We start from the raw sequence: 19742 nt of genomic DNA on the forward strand, positions 1-19742 counted from the left end.
CTACAGTCATGGGGGTGGTGGTAAAGTAGACGGGCGAAGCAGAGGCTTCCAGGAAATGGCACCAGGGACAGCCGACTGCGGTCAGACCACGGCCACAGACCCCCTGTGGGGGAGAGAGAGACAAAGGGAGTGGGGTCTGAGTTAGTTGAAATACACAGACATATGGAGGGAACATGTACTGTTAGCAAAAATTGAGAAAGCGTGCGGAATGGAGGATCAAGAGAAAGGAGATGAATAGACCGTGTCTAGAAGAACCTAGACACTAGAGATTGAAAAGAGGATTGACTGGAGTGAAAAACGGGGGGGAAATGAGGATTTGAAGAAAACATTGGAAAAGAGAGGCTACAGGTGTGGGGGTGGAGGGAGAAAGGAACAGGATAGGGTAGGAGAGACTAGGTCCGGGGAGCTTCACGCTGGCTTGTCTTTGTTGATGTTGTTTGGCATCGTGGGCTGCCAGAAGAAGCCACAGGGCCCAGTGTCTCGCTGAGTCATTCCCCAGCTTTAACATAGAACATCTGTTACTGTACATTTACCCCCCCCCCCCCAGCATACAACACAAAAGCACCAAGCCAAACTGAAACTACAGTCTCCCTGGAATAGAGTCCTCTCCCTTTGACTCTGTGGCACTGACTGGCTGACACCAGTTGAAAGAGTTTTTAAAGGTCTCTGGTTTTTCTCAAATATCAGGAACACTCCTGCTGCTAATTGCCTCTATTTTTTGTGCGCTCAGCTCAGAACTGGTTGTGCGTCGGATAGGCTTAGTTGATACATCATATACCGGGGTATTTTTCAATACCTTTAACTATTTCTTTAAAAAAATATATACATGTCAATATTTGTTGCTACTTTTTAAGGAAATAGTTGCAGTCAATTTGTGCAGTACTTTAGGAAATAAAGAAGATTGCCTTCTTCATTTCACCTGTTACATCATTTTTCATAAGAAAGCTAACCGGTTGTCTCCAGTCACATGGTGTTTGTTTACAAGCACACAAAGACGAGAGACCGGAGCCTTGTGAGTCACTCACTGTTGTACAGCATTGTGCCAGGTGATCTAGTTACAATATGGAATTCATAACTAAATGTTTGCCAGCTAGATATCTTATAACTATTAAGTTAACTGTCTAGAATTCGCTGAATGCTCTGCAGTTGTGCATTTGGTTTGCTAATTTAATAGCTAGTTAGCTACAGTATCTAGTGGTTAGCTTCTTCCAAAATCAAGCTTTGCTTGGTAACAGCAGAGAATCCCCTCCTGGATCAGTTTGTTTTGTACGTGCAGCAAACTGAGTTACTTGTATAATTTAGGTCAAGAGACTCTATGAAATTCTTTATGGGATGTTACATGTATTTTTGTTAGCATTGCTAACCTTTTGGAGTACAGAGTCTCAGTGGGATTTGAAAACAGCGGCCCTTATTCAGTGCTGTTATTACTGAATGTCCAGGTATTGCGCAAGGTCAGTATGAAGGTATGACAATTAGGATACCGCCCAAGCCTAGTGTCGGCTCAAAAAGCTCCTTGTCTTCTGCCTCGACCTGGAGGAGGCGTGGTCGTAGTTCTCCATGTTTGACACCTTGTGTGAAAAATGTACGACATTAGTCAAACACGAGAGAATACATGAAATGCCAAAATGGCTAATCCAAACTTTCTAAAGATGAAGTTGAAGATGGTAAGTATGAGAGGGAACCACAGTCGGCTCTTTCTAAAAGCTGTAATGTGACCAAAGAAAGCAGAGGAGGATTTTAACAGTGTGGTACCAAAGATTCCCAAGACACTAAACGCGTGGGTCTACTCGATACTTAGTAAAGGGATTGCTGTTCGAAGCTCAGGCGGCATTTTAGGCCTCCTTTATTTGCGTTGAGGAGAGCCAATGTTTCCACTCATTCCACAACTGTCTCTTTCTCCTGCTTAATTATCATGCAGCGTGGCAGCAAGAGAAAGGATAGGCAGCGGACACAATCTTTTTCTCCTTCTCCTTTTATCTCTCTTGGTCTTTCTCTCATATACTTACACAAAGCACCCGGATGCAAGCTAAAAAGAAGCTCAGAAACATACATATGCACTGATACTACTTTGCACGTTACAAATGAACCTGATTTCAAAGTCTGTTGAACAAAGATACACCTATACGTTCACACACACCAGTAATTATCAGTCGTATGGGTGTGAACGTTGTTTGACGTAGGTACTAAAATATTCCTTCAGTAATTCAGTGAAGCATGACAAATCTCATGAATGAAGAGTTATTATAACACACAGGAAGGAACAAACCCCCCCCCCCCCCCCCCCCCAACCAGGCTGCTAATGTTATATTCACCTCTTCCTCATAGAGACTACGAAGACTACGAGACTACAGTATGTATAAGAGGATGAATCATTTATCTGTGAGAAATTGCTGTTCTTAAGTACCTGAATTCTGCGAAACCATTTACTAGGTGACAGAATAGTACAATTTACCTTCTGTACCGTTGTGGTGATTTTTCTGGAATTTGCAATATCTTTACCTCATCTGCCCCTTGCACTATCCCACCACTTGCAATTTAAATCAAATCAAATGTTATTGGTCACATACACATGGTTAGCAGATGTTATTGTGAATGTAGCGAGATGTTTGTGTTTCTAGTTCCGACAGAGCAGCATTATCTAACAAGTAATCGAACAAATCCACAAGAACTACCTAATACACACACATCACAAGTTTAGGAATGGAATAAGAATACAGTGGGGCAAAAAAGTATTTAGTCAGCCACCAATTGTGCATGTTCTCCCACTTAAAAAGATGAGAGGCCTGTAATTTTCATCATAGGTACACTTCAACTATGACAGACAAAATAAGAAAATAAATCCATAAAATCACATTGTATGATTTTTTTTAAATGAATTTATTTGCAAATTATGGTGGAAAATAAGTATTTGGTCAATAACAAAAGTTTATCTCAATACTTTGTTATATACCCTTTGTTGGCAATGACAGAGGTCAAACGTTTTCTGTAAGACTTCACAAGGTTTTCACACACTGTTTCTGGTATTTTGTCCCATTCCTCCATGCATATCTCCTCTAGAGCAGTGACGTTTTGGGGCTGTTGCTGGGCAACACGGACTTTCAACTCCCTCCAAAGACTTTCTATGGGGTTGAGATCTGGAGACTGGCTAGGCCACTCCAGGACCTTGAAATGCTTCTTACGAAGCCACTCCTTCGTTGCCCGGGCAGTGTGTTTGGGATCATTGTCATGCTGAAAGACCCAGCCACGTTTCATCTTCAATGCCCTTGCTGATGGAAGGAGTTTTTCACTCAAAATCTCACGATACATGGCCTCATTCATTCTTTCCTTTACATGGATCAGTCGTCCTGGTCCCTTTGCAGAAAAACAGCCCCAAAGCATGATGTTTCCACCCCCATGCTTCACAGCAGGTATGGTGTTCTTTGGATGCAACTTAGCATTCTTTGTCCTCCTAACACGGCAAGTTGAGTTTTTACCAAAAAGTTCTATTTTGGTTTCATCTGACCATATGACATTCTCCCAATCTTCTTCTGGATCATCCAAAAGCTCTCTAGCATGCTTCAGACGGGCCCGGACATGTACTGGCTTAAGCAGGGGGACACGTCTGGCACTGCAGGATTTGAGTCCCTGGCGGCGTAGTGTGTTACTGATGGTAGGCTTTGTTACTTTGGTCCCAGCTCTCTGCAGGTCATTCACTAGGTTCCCCCGTGTGGTTCTGGGATTTTTGCTCACCGTTCTTGTGATCATTTTGACCCCACGGGGTGAGATCTTGCGTGGAGCCCCAGATCGAGGGAGATTATCAGTGGTCTTGTATGTCTTCCATTTCCTAATAATTGCTCCCACAGTTGATTTCTTCAAACCAAGCTGCTTACCTATTGCAGATTCAGTCTTCCCAGCCTGGTGCAGGTCTACAATTTTGTTTCTGGTGTCCTTTGACAGCTCTTTGGTGTTGGCCATAGTGGAGTTTGGAGTGTGACTGTTTGAGGTTGTGGACAAGTGTATTTATACTGATAACAAGTTCAAACAGGTGCCATTAATACAGGTAACAAGTGGAGGATAGAGGAGCCTTGCTTGTTTGTAGGTGACCAAATACATATTTGCCACCATCATTTGCAAATAAATTCATTAAAAATCATACAATGTGATTTTCTGGATTTTATTTTCTCATTTTGTCTGTCATAGTTGAAGTGTACCTATGATGAAAATTGCAGGCCTCTCTCATCTTTTTAAGTGGGAGAACTTGCACAATTGGTGGCTGACTAAATACTTTTTTGCCCTACTGTATATACATAGAAATATATGAATGAGCATTGACCGAGCGGCGTAGGCAAGATGCAATAGATGGTATAAAATACAGTGTATACGTATGAGATGAGTAATGCAAGATATGTAAACATTATTAAAGTGACTAGTAATCCATTTATTAAAGTGGCCAATGATTTCAAGTCTGTATGTAGGCAGCAGACTCTCTGTGTTAGTGGTGGCTGTTTAACAGTCTGATGGCCTTGAGATGGAAGCTATTTTTCAGTCTCTCGGTCCCAGCTTTAGATGCCAAGTGAATACTGCTGACAACAAATAATAACCAGCATCAGTAAATATAGCCTACATTACATTAAAAACACTCCCTTTTTCTTTTTCAGATTTCTCTATAGCTGCTGCAGACCGATGCTGTCATGTTCAGGAACAGCTTGAAGATGCTGCTTGGCGGCAAGTCCAACCGCAAAAATCGCAACAGTGGTAAGTCAGTCTGACCAGTGTTGTGTATGTGGTGTGTCTGTCTGTATGTGTGTAAAGCTTGCCACTCACAGTTTAACTATGTGCTTCAACAATATAACATATGACTTACTAACTGTGGTTATTGCCTGCTATTGAAGTCACAGATCTACCAGTGATGTCTCTCTGCCACGAGGAACCAAGTCATTAACCTAAGCACTTGCCTCCTTTCACAAGTTGGTGTCTGCCTAGCTTTTTTTAGGGGGATAAAACGTGACTCGCGGTACAGGAGGCGTTTCACTGCTGCTGAGTTCAGAACGAGATACCTGTGACTACACAGCTTTGGCACCCTCTCCAAGGACTAGGAGTGGAGCGTGCCACATGACCAGTAGAGATGTGTGAAGCTTGGTAAAGTACGTCTTTGGGATGCAGCTGGTTATGTTCACGTCTTTAAAAATCAGTGCAGAGTCAGCTATACAGTTCACACCAAGCACTCTCTTCTCTTACTCAAGTTACTCATCTCCCGGAAACGGAGGTTTGAGGTCATTCACAAAGGGTTTCAGTCCCCATGAAACTGGAGATGGATTGTTTCCCACCATTAGCTCCTTTTAACTTGAAGAAACTTTATATGAATGTAAGTTTCACAATTCTGTTACTGCCTTTGTCTGACCAAGGACATGTTTTGCAGCATGGTGAATATAATTTTGTAGTTTCATTACAGTAGTTCCTACAGGCTCAAAATGTTAGCAACATAAAAATTATGGATGCACGATATATCGGTGAACATATCGGAATCGGCTGATATTAGCTAAAGATTCCAACGACTGTATCTGCCAACGACTGTATCAATGTCAAAGCTGACGTGCATACCTATATAACGTAGGTACACGACATATTGATGCCACGTAAAATGTTGTGCAACACAGCATTCCTAACCTCGCCCACAATGTCTGCTGTGTGGATTGAGCAGTCAAGAAGTCGAGCGTCATTTGAAAGTGTAAGAAAATTTCAGAGAGACGACTCAAAGGCGAAATCCATTAACGCCAAGATAATGGAATTCCTTACCCTTGACAATCAATCGTTCTCTGTCGTGGGTGATGTTTGCTTTCGCCGACTGGTCAAGCACCGGTACACACTACAAAGTGTGTAATTTTTCAGATGTTGCCCTACCGGAATTACACAGTAATAACATCACTGCTATTAGCTTCACTACTGACATTTGGACCAGCGATATCAGCCCCATGAGCATTATGAGTCTGACAGCACAGTGGGTTTCGTACTAAGGAAAGTCGTATTTCCTGCTCATGATTGTGCTGTTTGTCATACCGCTCCTGCCATTTCAATGGAATTTGAGAAAATGTTTGAAACTTGGAAACATGAACACACTCCGAGCTCCATTCGAACAACTGACTCGAGAAATAAGATCATAAACTGAGCCTGCAGCAGATGTGATACCCTCTGTCATGGCATTGAAACGCCTGCTCAACAAAACTGCCGACACAGACTGTGAACCAGCGATTTAGTGGCATTCTCTCTTTACTGTTTCGCCACCATGCTCGATGCCATGTACAAGGACCGCTACTTCGATGCAGACAAGAAACGCGAAATGTTACATACATAGCTGGACAAGATGGAAACGGACACAGTGACAGTGCCACCGAGGAAGAGAGGCCACGGACAGACACAGGTGAAACTTCACTTCTGGACATGTATGATGAAATCCTGGTTGGGAATGAAAGGACTGGACAAATTAACAACGAAACAGCACAGCAAGTAAGTTAAATAAGTAGGTTTTGATTATGTTTTACTGATAATGGAGACATGCGTAAATGCCAACAAAATACACTGCTCAAAAAAATAAAGGGAACACTAAAATAACACATCCTAGATCTGAATGAATGAAATATTCTTATTAAATACTTTTTCTTTACATAGTTGAATGTGCTGACAACAAAATCAAATTTATCAACTCATGAAGGTCTGGATTTGGAGTCACACTCAAAATTAAAGTGGAAAACCACACTACAGGCTGATCCAACTTTGATGTAATGTCCTTAAAACAAGTCAAAATGAGGGTCAGTAGTGTGTGTGGCCTCCACGTGCCTGTATGACCTCCCTACAACGCCTGGGCATGCTCCTGATGAGGTGGCGGATGTTCTCCTGAGGGATCTCCTCCCAGACCTGGACTAAAGCATCCGCCAACTACTGGGCAGTCTGTGGTGAATAAAGCGAGACATGATGTCCCAGATGTGCTCAATGGATTCAGGTCTGGGGAGCGGGCGGGCCAGTCTATAGCATCAATGCCTTCCTCTTGCAGGAACTGCTGACACACTCCAGCCACATGAGGTCTAGCATTGTCTTGCATTAGGAGGAACCCAGGGCCAACCGCACCAGCATATGGTCTCACAAGGGGCCTGAGGATCTCATCTCGGTACCTAATGGCAGTCAGGCTACCTCTGGCGAGCACATGGAGGGCTGTGCGGCCCCCCAAAGAAATGCCACCCCACACCATGACTGACCCGCTGCCAAACCGGTCATGCTGGAGGATGTTGCAGGCAGCAGAACGTTCTCCATGGCGTCTCCAGACTCTGTCACGTGTTCAGTGTGAACCTGCTTTCATCTGTGAAGAGCACAGGGCGCCAGTGTCGAAGTTACCAATCTTGGTGTTCTCTGGCAAATGCCAAACGTCCTGCACCTGTGGATGTCGGGCCCTCATACCACCCTCATGGAGTCTATTTCTGACCGTTTGAGCAGACACATGCACATTTGTGGCCTGCTGGAGGTCATTTTGCAGGGCTCTGGCAGTACTCCTCCTGCTCCTCCTTGCACAAAGGCGGAGGTAGCGGTCCTGCTGCTGGGTTGTTGCCCTCCTACAGCCTCCTCCACATCTCCTACGGCCTCCTCCACGTCTCCTGTCCTGTACTGGCCTGTCTCCTGGTAGTGCCTCCATGTTCTGGACACTACGCTGACAGACACAGCAAACCTTCTTGCCACAGCTCGCATTGATGTGCCATCCTGGATGAGCTGTACTACCTGAGCCACTTGTATGAGTTGTAGACTCTGTCTCATGCTACCACTAGAGTGAAAGCACCGCCAGCATTCAAAAATGACCAAAACATCAGCCAGGAAGCATAGGAACTGAGAAGTGGTCTGTGGTCCCCACCTGCAGAACCCCTCCTTTATTGGGGGTGTCTTGCTAATTGCCTATAATTTCCACCTGTTGTCTATTCCATTTGCACAGCAGTATGTGAAATTTGTCAATCAGTGTTGCTTCCTAAGTGGACAGTTTGATTTCACAGAAGTGTGATTGATTTGGAGTTACATTGTGTTGTTTAAGTGTTCCCTTTATTTCTTTTGAGCAGTGTAACTTTTTGGTGGGAGTGTGTGTGTGTAACCTTTTATTTAACGAGGCAAGTCCGTTAAGAACAAATTCGTATTTACAATGACGGCCAACCCCGGACGACGCTGGGCCAAATGTGCTCTGCACTATGGGACTACCAATCACTTCCGGATGTGATACAGTCTGGATTCGAACCGGGGACTGTAGTGACGCCTCTTGCACTGAGATGCAGTGCCTTCGACCGCTGTGTGTGTGAAATATTTAACTGTACTAGAATGCTGAAAAGACATCCCTTGTAAAATGTGTTACATTGTGCTCTAGGTTGGTCAGTACTGTCAATGACTTGAGGAAGTAAAGTACCACCATTGGACTCTTTTATCATCAACCAAGTTGCTTTTCCTCAGGACTCGAGATTCAAAATCAAATCAAAATCAAAATCAAATTTATTTATATAGCCCTTCGTACATCAGCTGATATCTCAAAGTGCTGTACAGAAACCCAGCCTAAAACCCCAAACAGCAAGCAATGCAGGTGTAGAAGCACGGTGGCTAGGAAAAACTCCCTAGAAAAGCCAAAACCTAGGAAGAAACCTAGAGAGGAACCAGGCTATGTGGGGTGGCCAGTCCTCTTCTGGCTGTGCCGGGTAGAGATTATAACAGAACATGGCCAAGATGTTCAAATGTTCATAAATGACCAGCATGGTCAAATAATAATAAGGCAGAACAGTTGAAACTGGAGCAGCAGCACGGCCAGGTGGACTGGGGACAGCAAGGAGTCATCATGTCAAGTAGTCCTGGGGCATGGTCCTAGGGCTCAGGTCACTGGTGTACATATCAGTAGGTTCTTTAGGCTCATAAACTGACCTAAGAGAACCTCAGCCAACCAATTACAAGAGACCCTCTGCTCCACACAAGCCCACACTGTGTCCACTCTTGACACGTTGTCATTTCAATTAAGCTGAAAGGTCGCTAATAGCCACCATTTAAAGGGCCAGAAAAGTTTTCAAGGCTGAAGTCCAGCCTTACTAGAGGTCGACCGATTAATCGGAATGGCCGATTAATTAGGGCCGATTTCAGGTTTTCATAACATTCAGGAAATCTGTATATTTGGACACCGATTTCACCTATTTTTATATATTTTTTTTAAACATATTTTTTAATACCTTTTATTTATCCTTTATTTAACTAGGCAAGTCAGTTAAGAACACATTCTTATTTTCAATGACGACCTAGGAACGGTGGGTTAACTGCCTTGTTTAGGGGTAGAATGACAGATTTTTACCTTGTCAGCTCAGGGATTCAATCTTGCAACCTTACAGTTAACTAGTCCAACGCTCTAACCACCTGACTCATTGCACTCCACGAGGAGCCTGCCTGTTACGCGAATGCAGTAAGCCAAGGTAATTTGCTTGCTAGCATTAAACTTATCTTTAAAAAAACAATCTATCAATCATAATCACTAGTTAACTACACATGGTTGATGATAGTACTAGTTTATCTAGCATGTCCTGCGTAATCGATGCGGTGCACATTCGCGAAAAAGGACTGTCCTTGATCCAATGTGTACCTAACCATAAACCTTTCTTAAAATCAAGTACAGTATATATTTCTAAACCTGCATATTTCGCTAAAAGAAATCCAGGTTAGCAGGCAATATTAACCAGGTGAAATTGTCACTTCTCTTGCGTTCATTGCACGCAGAGTCAGGGTATATGCAACAGTTTGGGCCTCTTATTTGCCAGAATTTTACGTAATTATGACATAACATTGAAGGTTGTGCAATGTAACAGGAATATTTAGACTTAGGGATACCACCCATTAGATGAAATACGGAACGGTTCCGTATTTCACTGAAAGAACTTCTTACCTGGGAATATTGAAGACTCATGTTAAAAGGAACCACCAGCTTTCATATGTTCTCATGTTCTGAGCAAGGAACTTAAACCTTAGCTTTCTTACATAGCATATACAGTGGGGCAAAAAAGTATTTAGTCAGCCACCAATTGTGCAAGTTCTCCCACTTAAAAATATGAGGCCTGTAATTTTCATCATAGGTACACTTCAACTATGACAGACAATATTAGGGGGGAAAAAATCCAGAAAATCAAATTGTAGGATTTTTCATGAATTTATTTGCAAATTATGCTGGAAAATAAGTATTTGGTCACCTACAAACAAGCAAGATGTCTGGCTCTCACAGACCTGTAACTTCTTCTTTTAAGAGGCTCCTCTGTCCTCCACTCGTTACCTGTATTAATGGCACCTGTTTAAACTTGTTATCAGTATAAAAGACATCTGTCCACAACCTCAAACAGTCACACTCCAAACTCCACTATGACCAAGACCAAAGAGCTGTCAAAGGACACCAGAAACAAAATTGTAGACCTGCACCAGGCTGGGAAGACTGAATCTGCAATAGGTAAGCAGCTTGAAGAAATCAACTGTGGGAGCAATTATTAGGAAATGGAAGACATACAAGACCACTGATAATCTCCCTCGATCTGGGGCTCCACGCAAGATCTCACCCCGGGGGTCAAAATGATCACAAGAACCGTGAGCAAACATCCCAGAACCACACGGGGGGACCTAGTAAATGACCTGCAGAGAGCTGGGACCAAAGTAACAAAGCCTACCATCAGTAACACACTACACCGCCAGGGACTCAAATCCTGCAGTGCCAGACGTGTTCCCCTGCTTAAGCCAGTACATGTCCGGGCCCGTCTGAAGTTTGCTAGAGGGCATTTGGATGATCCAGAAGAAGATTGGGAGAATGTCATATGGTCAGACGAAACCAAAATGTAACTTTTTGGTAAAAACTCAACTCGTCGTGTTTGGAGGATAAAGAATGCTGAGTTGCATCCAAAGAACACCATACCTACTGTGAAGCATGGGGGTGGAAACATCATGCTTTGGGGCTGTTTTTCTGCAAAGGGACCAGGACGACTGATCCATGGAAAGGAAAGAATGAATGGGGCCATGTATCGTGAGATTTTGAGTGAAAACCTCCTTCCATCAGCAAGGGCATTGAAGATGAAACGTGGCTGGATCTTTCAGCATGACAATGATCCCAAACAAAGGGTATATAAGTAAGTATTGAGAAACTTTTGTTATTGACCAAATACTTATTTTCCACCATAATTTGCAAATAAATGCATTAAAAATCCTACAATGTGATTTTCTGGAATTTCTTTTCTCATTTTGTCTGTCATAGTTGAAGTGTACCTATGATGAAAATTACAGGCCTCTCTCATCTTTTTAAGAGGGATAACTTGCACAATTGGTGGCTGACTAAATAATTTCTTGCCCCACTGTATTGCACTTTTACTTTCTTCTCCAACACTTTGTTTTTGCATTATTTAAACCAAATTGAACGTTTCATTATTTGAGGCTAAATTGATTTTATTGATGTATTATATTAAGTTAAAATAAGTGTTCTTTCAGTATTGTTGTAATTGTCATTATTACAAATAAATTTAAAAAATCGGGCGATTAATCGCTATCTGATTTTTTTGGTCCTCCAATAATCGGTATTGGCGTTGAAAAATCATAATTGGTCGACCTCTATACTTGACGTTTAATTCCATGTCGCTGTATGTTGTTGAAGTTGCTTATAGCAAAGGCTGTCTTCGTGGCAACGTGCAACCTCAGTCATGAATGTGTTCTGCACCTCAGTGGGGAGGTGTGGTCGATCTTGGCCACTACTCGACGGTTGTATATGATTTTCTTCCTAAAGCCAGTGCTGAGAGGAAAGTGTCCGGCCCTACACTATGTTTACCCTCGGAACAGTGCCACCCAGTGTGTTCAGCGCTCCTCAGTTCCAGCCAAACAGAATGAGAAATGTGACTCGGCAAATGGGCTTGTCCATTCAGAGCGGCAAGTGTAGTCCAGGCTCTAAATCTGAAGCAATGGTTTTCATGTTTCATAACCTCTCCTTTTATCAAGGGTAGTTATGGTAAAACCCTGTGGTATCTGTTTTACCGGAAAGCCATTTTGGATTTCCTCAGTTACTTGTCTTGTCAGACCAAAGATGGTTATGAAAGGCCATAGATGGCTAATTAGGGTAATACAAGGTCATTAGAGGTCACAAGATACTATGCCTGTGTACCACAGAAATCGCATGTTGAAGGGCCTGAAAATGAACTCATTGGCCTTATACTCTTGAAGCAGAAAGTATTTTTGGATACTGTTGAAATAGAGAGAGATCGCAGATTCCAATTCAAACAGAAGAATGTAATGCACTGTGGGAGAGGCCAATGTGGTTTTGTCGTGGGCTGGCAGGGGGTGATGAGGTGGGGGGTGGGACACGGAGCAGAGGTGTTTGGGCTCTGTACCAAGCCTGGCGTTGATGAGGTGCACTCCTGTCTACTAATTTTCACTCTTGAGATGTTAGGGGCTCAATCATAGCCAGCTGTTGACCATAATGCTGTACTGCTGCCAACATCAAGGAGCATTTAGAATACAAGATTGTTATGTGACACAGAATCTAACGTGACACCAAACTACCACAACTGTTGGTCTTGGTAATGCAGTCTTTTTTTCTCCCAAGGATGGTCTGTTTCAAATTTCCTTGGGATGCAGTTGCTGCTTTTTCTCTTATTTAGATGAAAGACCTCCCACTAGTTCTGGCAATTAATTTATGACTGGCATTCTCTCTTCCCATGTCCTTTTTATTTTGTTAGTTTCAAAGACATATTATAGGGTTTGTATGCTGCCTCCCTCAACCTGTACGCAAATGAAAGGGGGATACCTAGTCAGTTGTACAACTGAATGCATCAACCTCTCTGAATCAGAGAGGTGCGGGGGGCAACCTTAATCGACATCCACGTCACTGGCGCCCGGGAAACTGTGGGGTTAGCCTGTTTGGGATAGGGGGCAGCATTTTCACGTTTGGATGAAATGCGTGCCCAGAATAAACTGCCTGCTACTCAATCCCAGTTGCTAATATACGCATATGATTAGTATATTTGGATAGAAAACACTCTGAAGTCTCTAAAACTGTTTGAATTATGTCTGTGAGTATAACAGAACTCATATGGCAGGCGAAAACCTGAGAGAAATCTAACCAGGAAGTGGGAAATCTGAGGTTTGTAGTTTTCAACTATTTGCCTATCAAATATACAGTGTCTGGGGTCAAATTGCACTTCCTAAGGCTTCCACTAGATGTCAACAGTCTTTAGAACCTTGTTTGATGCTTCTACTGTAAATGAGGGGGGAATAGGAGGGGATTGAGTTAGGTCTGCCAGAGAAGCATGAGCTGACCACGCGTGTTCACTTGAGAGTTAGCTTGAGTTCCATTGCATTTCTGAAAACAAAGGAATTCTCCGGTTGGAACATTTATTGAAGATTTATGATAAAAACATCCTAAAGTTTGTCAAAACAAAGTATAGAATCATGTTTCTATGAACTGTAATATGACTATTTTGACTTTTCGTGCTAAACGCATGAACAAAAAGGAGGTATTTGGACAAATTATGGACGTTATCGAACAAATCAAACACTTATTGTGGAACTGGGATTCCTGGGAGTGCATTCTGATAAAGATCATCAAAGGAAAGTGAATATTTATAATGCTCTGACTTCTGTTGACTCCAACATGGCGGATATCTGTATGGCTCGATTTATTGTCTGAGCGCCGTACTCTGATTATTGCATGGTTTGCTTTTTCCGTAATGTTTTTTTGAAATCTGACACAGCGGTTGCATTAAGGAGAAGTAGATCGCTAATTTTGTGCATAACACTTGTATCTTATATTAAAGTTTATGATGACTATTTCTGTAAATTGATGTGGCTCTCTGCAAAATCACTGGATGTTTTGGAAGCAAAACATTACTGAACGTAACATGGCAATGTAAACTGAGATTTTTGGATATAAATATGCACTTTATCGAACGAAACATGTATTGTGTAACATGAAGTCCAATGAGTGTCATCTGATGAAGGTCATCAAAGGTTAGTGATTAATTTTACCTCTTTCTGGTTTTTGTGACTCCTCTCTTTGGCTGGAAAATGGCTGTGTATGTTTTTGTGACTAGGCTCTGAACTAACATTAACATATGTTGTGCTTTTGGTGTAAAGCCTTTTTGAAATCGGACACGATGGGCAGATCAACTTATTGTTATTCTTTCATTTGGTGTATTGCACTTGTGAATGTATGAAAGTCACATATTTCAAAAAAATATTTTTGAATTTTGCCCACTGCCTTTTCAGCGGAATGTTGTTGAGGGGTTCCGCTAGCGGGGGACAGAAAGACAGTTTTTTTTTTTCCTTACCTTGTCTGCTCGGTGATTCGATCCAGCAGCCTTTCAATATCCTCAGCATATGTTTGGCATAAATTAAATCCAAGCAACCAGCACTTGCCAAGTAATCATGAACAATCTCACCACACTGGAAAACACATGTCACCTTGGGATTGATGGTTACTAGCCTCCAGATTCCTTAACCTCTTGGATAAGAATCAAAGCTGACGCTAGCGACAGCCAACTGCAACATGGTACAATATTGTGTGCAGAGCGAGAAAGAAACATAATCTCCCAACCCTGCACAGACTGCGGTAAACATTTAGGACATGTCATAACACGTGTAGATTGTAAGGCAGATCCGCAGGGTTTCCTGGAACAAGCCAAGGCAGTTCTGTATTCAATGGTTATTTCTACACTGCTGTAGAGCTCAGTGTTAAAGTTAAGTCAGACAATTTTATCCACAAGAGTAAATGCCTCACCTCACCTACCCCATTAGAAGGGGTTCAGTCACCCACTTTATACCACTATATACACATTCTGGTGGATGCTAATTCCTCTCCAAAATGCAGCATACGACTACAGCACTGGGACTCGGTGTGCTATGGCTAAGCAGCTTGTATGGATGCAGCCTTGAAAGCGGATGATGGAAAGGGACCAGGGGATCTGTGTGTCAGCTGCAGCAAACTTTGCTGGCTAACGCCGCTCAATGGCTCTGGTGACTGTCATTGCCAGCCAAGGCCGTTGTGCCTGTCCCAGCACCGCCTGCTAATTGCAAGCTTTTTTGTCAGCGGCGTCAATGAAATCCAATCAAATTTAGAGGCTCATGCAACCGAGACCAATCAGGCGCAGAGCCACACGTTATGTAAGGAAGCTGTGCACATCGACAAAATTAGAGATTTTCACAGCAGCTGTGGACCTTAGTTACTAGGCAGGCTGTCCCCGCCCATCATCCCCACCATGTTCATTCATTACTTCCCGTTTGGTGATGAGGTTATTTTCCGCAGAATTTACTTTACCTCTTTAAATAGCACTTGTGGGAATGATGGTGCTGAAGCCGGCAGCTTGTCAGGTATGATTTACAACCAAGACATGCAGCTCTACTAATGGTTTCTGTTCTGAGGTGCACCATTGTCTGAATCAAACGCATTATATTTTCTCCAAAGATGTATCCTCCTCTAAATGATTGTGCTAATGGAGTTGATTTTTGTAATTCAGTGTCCTCTTGTTTGCCCAACAGAGGCTGTAGTAAGACTACCGGACACATTTTATTTATTTGCTCTATCAAATCTCTGGCGCTAATGCGTTTATCTACCTCACTCTTATCAGTCCACACTCCTCCTTCCACTTCCCCTTCTCCCTCTCTCCACTTCCCTGATCTGCTTCTCTCCATGGTTCTCTCTCTCCGTCTCACTGCCCATGCCGTGAGACAGGCTCTGGCCCACTGCCCAAATCCTGGGTGGACGCCCATCCAGCCAGGATCCATTAATCTGGCGGAACTGCTGGCCCCCACCTACATTCCTCCATCCCTACCTCCCCAGCTCTACTCCCCCCCCCCCCCCCCCAGAGTCCCTGCTGCCTGTGTGTGGAAAGTAAGCATCCCTGGAGCGAGGCCAGGAAGATGGGGGCTACTGTGCGGCTCAGGCGCTGCCTGCAACACTACTGAGGGGCTCAGCTGTAAGACAACCTCACTACCCTTCCTCTTCTCCCATCCATCACATCAGTCTCTCTCTAGGGAACCCTTCCTTCCACCTTTGTGTGTAGAACCTTTAGATCCCTTGGAATGATGAGTGACAACGTAGAGGAGTGTGGGGATTATAGGAGCTGAATGCTTCTCAAACACCAGGTGTTGCTTCAACACAGGGATCACCTTATGTAACTTGGCAGGTCATCATAGCACATAGCTCGCTCAAATCCCCAAAGGAACAAGCTACCGGAGAGGACATAGGAGTGTACTGCTCACTGCAGTCAGTCTACAACAGAGAGAAACTATATTATGAAAGTCAGTGCCAGCTACATAAAATGGGAGGATGTAGTAGAGCATATTCCCCTGCTAACAATACCCTCTCTGGGCAGTCTCTACCCTGGTACAATCTTGCACCAAAAGAGCATGCACCAGGTGTATCTCCTTCTAAACCAGTCTAAACTCAGTTCAGTAGTAACAGACACTAGACTCTGGCATGGAACTCTGCACCAGGAGGCCCAGTGTGTGACTGATGTTCCACCCAGCCCTCCAAGTGACTGATACAGTCATTAGAGACCTAATCTCTCCTTCCTTTCCCCAGTCGAGGCTTTACGCAGTGTCACGTGGCTCCGAGGCTGCAGACGATCTGCCCCAGTCTCGCTTAGCTCACTGGTTTATCAATGTCATCAACCCTAACCTCCTCACACCCAGCCAGTAGCCTAGCGAAAATTGACCGAATGGTACCCCTGTAGATTTGTTTCAGATCTGTCTCCATGATTCATATAGAGGTGATTAACACTTGTGTAGTAGATGATTCAGATCTGTCTCCATGATTTGTGTAAGTGATTCAAACTTGTATAGTAGATGATTCAGTAGGTGGAGACCAGACAAGCTGCTGTTGTAAAATTGTTATTCCCCTTCTCTATTGGTAAAGGCGGAAGTTGCCCTTAACCACAGATCTAGGATCTGATTAGGAGGATTAAGTCCTTTTGCTAGGCAGTTTACTTTGCTGTTGTACTATCGACTCTGATGCCGACTACCTACCATTGTAATCATGTGGTCTGGTAGGATGCCTATAGTTTTCAGTAGGTTACGCATGGCCAGACTCAAGTAACGTCTTGGTGTGGTGTTGATGCATTACAGGTTTATAGGGTTGTTTACAGCACTATAAAGCTCCACCATCAGCTTGTGTGTGTGCACCTGTCCTCTTTGGAATTCAGCCCCGTGGGAAAGTGTCATCTCAGATCATCGGCTGGAACTCTTCATGGAGTTTACAGATGGATACGTATGCAATCCATATTCACTTTGTGCACGTACACATGCTAAAACACATGTTTTCGCACAGACACACACATACACAAACATAATCAAAGAGACACACACATGCACAAACTTTGTAAGCAAGGGAACTGTCATTTATACTCACATTCAATGTATAAGGTTCACAGCAGACATACTCTGTGTGTGTGTTCATCACCATTGTGCCTGTACAGAAACAACCTCTCTAGTTCAGAGGAAGAGCGACCTGGAGAGGAAGGAAAGGCTTCTCATTTTAAAATAGCATTTCATCTCAACACCTCTGGATACCCGGAAATAGTTTTTTTTTAACCTACTACCACTCTGTAGTTCAGTGGCACTATATTCCTATGCACGGCTATTCAGGATGTGCCCTCACTTGGATTGAAGGTTGTGTTCACAAACACTGTTCCCTTTGATGTGACGAGTTGTTTTGTGAATAATCATGTTTACGTGATTATGCCTGTGTGGGGGGGTCTATATATGTATCGGAGTGGGCTTACATAAGGATGCATGGATCAAGTATGTGTCTGTACTATTGTCTATACAGTTATTAGGATTTCTGGGTTTGCTGAGCGTGATGCGTTTATGTGGTTGATCAAGAAGGACATTGCAGTCAGTCTGCCTTTTAGAGCTTCCGAGTGTTTTCTGTGTCTGAGGGAGGGAGGAGGGAGAGCGAGCTAACTTGCTGCTATTGAGTGGGCGAGGGAAGGAGGGGGAGGGAGAGGGCGAGTTCACCCGCCTGCCTGTTCCTGTGTGTCTGTCCTTGTGTGTGTTCCTGCGCGTGCGCCAATACCTGGCACTGGCTTTCAACACTGCAGAGCTCAATCTCTGTCTACAGCTCTCCATTTCTCTCTCTCTTACTCCTCTCCTCCTCTTCCCTCTCCTTTTTTATTCCTCATAATTTGTGTGCCTCTATTGCCATATCTCTATGTCACGTCCTTCAAGTAGTCCACCATGGTACAGGATTTTACTAGCTGGAGACGCAGCCCTTTTCTACTAACTAAGGTGAGACTGACTCAAGCTTTACCTGGCTAGGGTACTTTACATAGGAGGGTGTACTCTATGGGTGGGGGGGGTCTAGGGGCCATAGAGAAGGGACAGGTAGTTGTGATCGGGTTCAGAGAAGTGTGTGTTTACTGCTGAGACTGCTGGGATGACTGTCCTTTAGCTGCTCTGTGATGCACACGCCTCTGAGTACTAGCTAGCTAGTGTAGCACTGCCCACTGGATGTCAATCAGGATGACTGCCAGTTCTGATCTTTTCAGTGTGGTTCTATGCTATGAAATGCTTCTCTCTCGGTTTCTGATTCTACCTCGTACTGCTCTCGTTTTCTCTCTCCAGACCATTATGCGCCTGCTCCCCCTCTTCCTCTGGTGTGACAGGTTATGGGTGGGGAAGGGGCTGGGGTGTGTAGAACATGGAACGTCTCTCACACAGAGTTGTGTGAGCTGCATGTATGATTTATCTTTCTCTGGCGAGTCGCAAGCACGGGCAGCCTAATGATGCGAAGTAGCTGTTTCCTCCCCTCCCTAGCAGCACAAAGCTCCTGCAGATGAAGGCAGAGCACACACACATACGTGTTACACATGTTACACACAGACGTGTTACACACACACATACTGAGTATACAAAACATTAAGTACACCTGCTCTTTCCATGGCATAGACTGACCAGTTGAATCTAGGTGAAAGCTATGATCCCTTATTGATGTCACTTGGAGACACTCATCCAATCACGTACACACACTCATCCCATCAACATGCTTTATTTTTTACTCACACACACCCCTCACCCTCCCATGCACAGTCCCACACTCTCATTCTCACACATAGTCCCCCTATCCTTTTCTGCCTCTCCCCTCTAAACACACACACACACATCCCTCCACTGTCAGTATCTCTCGCCTACTCTCGGTTCTTGGGAGGGAGAGGGAGAGAGAGAGAGGCAGGGCACAATGGGATCAGGTTGCTCTGCCTGTGAAGTTTCTCTGCTGCTCTTATTCTGCTTTAACTTTGCTCTAATGCCTAGCAGCAGGGAAGCACTGATGGCTTCTGAATAGAGAGGAAATGACTGGCTTTAAAATCATCACATCATTAACCACCCAGAGAGAAAATACAGCTAATGGTATTGTTCTCTTCTGGCCAATCCATAGCCCAGTATGAGTGTGTAGAGTATGTGGGTAATGAGTGTCGTGAGTGGCTGGTGAAGGTGGGCATGGTTGAGTGTTTGCCGGGGGCGGCTGGTTAGATAAGTGCCCACCACACAGTACAGTGGCTCAGCAGAAACATTACATTTCCAAACTGTTCTTGCGCTTGCACTCCCACAACATTTCTGAGTGATTCCTCACAAAACCCAGATAAAAAAATACCATGATTTGGGGGACTTTCACAAAATGTAAGCCATAGAATAGTCCTTTGGAGGAAAGATTGTTGACATACACTACCACTTAAAAGTTTGGGGACACTTGGAAATGT

At 43.8% G+C, this 19742-nt stretch overlaps 1 protein-coding gene across 3 annotated transcripts in view; it reads left to right on the forward strand.

The window, feature by feature from the left end:
- The window catches only part of LOC135554188 (protein TANC2-like), a 140302-nt gene that overhangs the window by 64816 nt on the left and 55744 nt on the right, over window positions 1-19742 (forward strand). For all 3 annotated transcript variants that reach the window (XM_064986309.1, XM_064986308.1, XM_064986311.1), the window contains exon 3: window positions 4638-4734. In XM_064986309.1, coding sequence (XP_064842381.1) covers window positions 4671-4734 — 64 coding nt within the window. In that variant the 5' untranslated portion in view covers window positions 4638-4670. The remainder of the gene's footprint in view (window positions 1-4637; window positions 4735-19742) is intronic.

Source organism: Oncorhynchus masou, chromosome 14 (genome assembly GCF_036934945.1).
Source record: "Oncorhynchus masou masou isolate Uvic2021 chromosome 14, UVic_Omas_1.1, whole genome shotgun sequence".
NCBI lineage: Eukaryota > Metazoa > Chordata > Actinopteri > Salmoniformes > Salmonidae > Oncorhynchus > Oncorhynchus masou.